This window comes from Orycteropus afer, unplaced genomic scaffold (genome assembly GCF_000298275.1).
Source record: "Orycteropus afer afer isolate SDZICR_OR568_19922 unplaced genomic scaffold, OryAfe1.0 scaffold00001, whole genome shotgun sequence".
Lineage (NCBI taxonomy): Eukaryota > Metazoa > Chordata > Mammalia > Tubulidentata > Orycteropodidae > Orycteropus > Orycteropus afer.
This window is the reverse complement of record NW_006921588.1, coordinates 36,161,600-36,166,722: the sequence shown is the minus strand read 5'-3', so window position 1 is coordinate 36,166,722 and position 5,123 is coordinate 36,161,600. Positions and strand designations below refer to the sequence as shown.

General features: G+C 33.9%; 1 protein-coding gene across 1 annotated transcript in view; it reads right to left on the bottom strand.

The window, feature by feature from the left end:
• Positions 1 to 5,123, bottom strand: part of LOC103208233 (sodium channel protein type 1 subunit alpha) — a 123,767-nt gene that overhangs the window by 73,831 nt on the left and 44,813 nt on the right. The window contains exons 10-13 of the mRNA XM_007953944.2: positions 4,464 to 4,485; positions 3,674 to 3,912; positions 1,883 to 2,056; positions 566 to 922 (exon numbers count right to left, since the gene is read on the bottom strand). Of these exons, the coding sequence (XP_007952135.1) occupies positions 566 to 922; positions 1,883 to 2,056; positions 3,674 to 3,912; positions 4,464 to 4,485 (792 nt within the window). The remainder of the gene's footprint in view (positions 1 to 565; positions 923 to 1,882; positions 2,057 to 3,673; positions 3,913 to 4,463; positions 4,486 to 5,123) is intronic.

Here is a 5,123-nt window from a genome sequence, read left to right as displayed (position 1 = left end):
AACAACAACAACAACATGCTATAAACAGTAATGTTCCAAATTTAAGAGACAGAGGATTGATCAGTTATTCCATTAGGGTAATCTCAGGTATCATTAGCTATCCTTTGTTTTGATTTAGAGGCACAAGAGAACTGACACCCCAGTTGGCTAATGCATCTGCCACATGACATGGAGTCACCCAGAAGTGGTAAGAAAATGACAAAATCTCTTCATCCTATATTGGTAAGTAAGTTTGGACTTTCTCTAAATTTTTATTTTCAGAATTCTCTCTCTCTTGGTTTTGATTTCACAAAATTCCCAGCATATATTTCTATGGATACTCTACTGGAGATACTCTATTGGAGTATCATTATGATCACATAATAAATGTAATGCAATGATTGACACCATGCAGTTGAGCATAAAACTTGTAGGGTCATAGCTAATGTGCTGTATTTTCAAAGTGACATATCCAAGGTAAGATACTTTTCAAATAAACAATCATGATTTAATTTTGACAAAATGTTCACTATTGTATCATGCTTTAAATCTACTCCTGAAATACATATTTTAAGTGGGTACGTACCACCAGGTTTCCAATCACCATGACCATCATGAAGACAGTAAGGCACATGGCTTGGCCAGCAACCTCCATACAGTCCCACATGGTCTCTATCCACTCCCCACACAGCACACGAAACACAATCAGGAAGGAGTGAAAGAAGTCATTCATGTGCCAGCGTGGAAGTTTACAATCACTGGCAATCTTGCAGACGCAGTCTTTGTAGCTCTTACCAAATAGCTGCATGCCAACCACGGCAAAAATGAAGACAATAATGGCCAACACTAGGGTTAGATTTCCCAAAGCCCCCACTGAATTGCCAATGATCTTTATTAGCATATTTAAGGTTGGCCATGATTTTGCCAGTTTGAATACTCGGAGCTGGAAAATAAAGAATTAATATGAATTATTATGATCTTTAAAAGCATTACATATATTAAGGTTTACCAAGAAAATGATTAAATTAAATCTCTAAGAATAGCTGCCTTGCCCTTGCATCCTCTTCAACCATGGCTAATTTTTCTGTATTCTCCTAGGACAATTCTACATTTTACCCATGTAGATCATTTTCTCTGGGAGTGATTCTTTTATGATTCTTTGGGATACACCCATTCTTGTTTTTTGACAGTGGTTCTAAGGCATATCAGGCCTGACACTACAATGTTAACATCTGAATCAAAATAATCTCTGCTGAATGATATTCATTTACCACTAGTATGCTAACTAAGGTCATATTGAGTCTGTTATAATGAGAGAAAAATGTATACTACTCATTGATGCTTTGGGGGGTGGGCATTAATATAGCTAGATGCTTTGGTACCAATTAACCTGGAATATTTCCCATGATTCTATAATTCTTTCCCAATTTTCAAGGACACATACATGAATTCCTGGGCATGTTTAGTTATTTTGAAGAATTTCTCTCTTTTGATTTTTGGAAGGCACTTTTCTTTTTCCCCAGAGATAGAATCACGGAAAGTTTCTGAATGGACATCTTGTATTAGCCTGTCATTCACTGCTACAAAGGGATGTGTATATTTTTAAGTAACTATTAAAATGTGATGCATTTTCATTAATAATACTTACATCTGGAAATATTAACTGCAATAGTCTCTAAAATAATTATTCAAAATAGCAACTAAGTAATATATTAAACTATGTGATTAAATATTACTATTTTCTAATTAATTAGGAATAATTTCTTCTGTTACATACAGTTTCTGACAATGTCAACTTTACACAAAAAGTTAAAATGTTAAGGGTTATGTAGTAAAATATATGACAGTATTATGTAAGAACTCTGATTTTTGAAAGGTTTCTGTTGTTTGTTTTGTCTTTTACCAGTCTGAATGAACGGAGAACTGATAATCCTTCCACATTGGCGAGGCCAAGTTCTACCAGGCTGAGTGTCACAATGAAACCATCGAAGATATTCCAGCCTTCTTGGAAATAATAGTAAGGATCCATAGCAATAATTTTCAGAAACATTTCTGCTGTAAAGATTCCAGTAAAGACCTAAAATCAAAACAAAATTACGCTAATTCTATCAGGTGATGATAGGGGAGAATGACAAAATATTTGTTCTTAGAAAAACGTTTATGTTAGTTTCTCTCATAGTGATTCTATTACTAACTTCCATTTGTATAGTTATATTTATATATGTATTATATATTGTATATATTTATATATATTTTATATATTTATATTTGGGAGTTCTGGTAGCATTAGTGCCTAAGGCACTTGACTGCTAACCAGAAGGCTGGCAGTTCAAACTCACCAGCTACTCTTTGGAAGTAAGATGGGGCAATCTACTTCCATAGTGATACTGCCTTGGAAACCCGAGGAGGGGTCGCTATGAGTCGGGGCTGACTCGACGGCACATAACAACAACAACATATTTATATTTATCTATGTATTATATATGTATATTTATAGTTGAAGAAAGGCTCTCAAGTGTATTATCCATTTTATCCTCACAGAAGCTCTATTCAGTGGATAATTCAAGTAAACTATTATAATTATTACTTTAGAGATGAAAAATGAAGGTCTTCAGATGATTGAAATGGTTTGCCCAGTATCGTGCAACTAGAAAATTGTAAGACTAGGATTTGAATGCAAATCTTCTATTTTTCACTAGTGTTCTTTCATTACATCAAATTCTCCATACTTCATACTGTTCAGTTACTAACAAAATTGTGTCCATGAAGTTTTATTTATCTGTAATCATATTCCCATTTCCCTCAAATCAAGTAAGAGTTATTATAAATGAAAATGATCATTGATTCTTATAATATATGCATACTTCCTGTTATTATTCACCATGCACATGGGGAAAAATGCTTTTAATAGTTTAAATAGAAGAGTTTTAAAAGCACTGAGAAATGTTACACTTGTTTTTGTCATTTACCCAAATATATCCTAAACTTCAAAACAAATTTTATGGAAAATGCACACATAACTGTAAAGACCGCTTGCTTTCAACAAATAAAGAAAATGAATATTCCTAAATTGAGTCAACTGACAAACATTGTAATGATTTATGATTTTGAAGCAGAAAAAGGAAAGAATCAAGTAGCAATCATCACCAAAAACAGTCTTCTTAATCATATAATGCACAAAATGTGCTGGAAGTTTTCAATATTTCATGGTTTTGATACAGATATATGTATAAAATAATACATGTTTACCTAGCTCCTGAAAATGGAAAACCTGAAGACATTTTTGAGTTGTTAAATTAATTATTGTTTACAATGATGATGACTAAGTAGAATAAAATAATCCTAGTTATTTTAGTTTAGCTTTCTACTTGTGAAACAGTGATAATATCACTTGAAAAATTATGTCCTTAAGCTATGAACTGTTTCTGCAGCTTGTAAAAGTTGTAAATATCACTACAGCATTTTTATCTAGTACTGTCTGCCTATTTCTATTGTTCTTTTTCTCAGTTCTGCTTTGGCTTTAGTTGCTATTTTTGGCAAAAGGTAGGGTCAGACCAGCTGGATAACATTCTCATCTTTTGTGAAGCAGATGATAGAAAGGGTGACTAAAAGAATTCAATAAGCTATTAAATAGAAACAATTTCTCAAGCAGAAAGTTTGAAGACAGAACACATTTACCTTCCAATATGCTTACCAAGTTTCCTACTGTAAGCACATTGTTGAAATGTTCCGTCATTGGATAGTGTTCCATGGCCATGAAAAGAGTATTTAAGACAATACAGATGGTGATGGCCAGATCAACGAATGGGTCCATCACGACCAGGTTGACAATGTGTTTCACTTTTAACCAATATGGTGAACAGTCCCAGATTAGGAATATGTTGGAAAATTTATACCAACAGGGAGGGCATTTCTGCCTGGATTCTTCAAGTTCTAGATTTAAAAAAAAAAAAAAAAAAGAGCAAGCAACCCTATTTATGCACACCTATATTTATTTATTTCAAATACACTAGATTTATTTTCAGTAATCAACACATTTTAATTTGCTACAAAGAGTCAATCTTCTTTGTACTTCATAAAAAACTATCTTCTTCATATTCTTATTACCAACATTATTTAATACACATAAAGTAGAGGCAGCAAAGAATAGTTTTTTTTTTTCCTCTCATGCATTGACATTGTGGCTCAATATAGACAGTCCTTCAGTTATGAACGTCTGCCTTATGGAAAACTTGTACTTACCCTTTCATGTTACGTAAATTTGCCAACACTTTGAAATGATTGGACCAACCCAATAAATTTCTCATCACAATCACCTTCATTTGTTGCATGTGCAGCTTTTAAATCATTCAAAAGATTTTGGCCGTTTCTTGCACTAAAGAAAGGCTAAATAACAACTGTATGCACCTGTTCTGACTTAAAAATTCAACTTAAAGACTTATTTAGATTTAAAAACACACTTAGGAACAGAGCTCATTTGTTACCCAGGCACTGTCGGTACTTTGCCTTAAATGATGTGAGTGATCTTTTAATGAAGTGCCAATAAGAACACAGTTTGGGTAATATAGATACTATATGTGACCCTGCTGGTGTAGTGGATAAGGCATTTGGCTGCTAACTAGAAGGTCCACTGTTCAAACCCACCAGCTGCTCTGTAGGAGGAAGATGAGGTCATCTACTTCTCTAAAGATTTTCAGCCTTGAAAACCCAATGGGGGTCGCTTTGAGTTGTAATTGACTTGATAGCAGTGGGTTTGCCTTGGTTTGGGTTTATACATGAACCGATGTTAACGTCTGGCTATGTCATCAGACTCAGGTTCTACGTGATGGAATAGGGATCACTATACACTAAGAATCATCTTTTAAATGTGTTTTTATTTTTCGAAGATGACTTACTTCCGTTACTTCTTGAAATTGAGAGTATGTTTTTTTTTACTTTAAAAAAATTTTATTACCAATATGGCAGCACTGAGGATGAGAAAGACATAGAGAGGTACATGGGAGGTACAGACAACAAATATGAACCCTTTTGCACATACAGTACTGCGTTGTCAGTGAAGGCAAACATGGGTATACGGATGGATAGATGGGTGGACAGGCTAAATGATTAGGTATGTCTATGAAATGTGGAGTGTATCCAAGAAC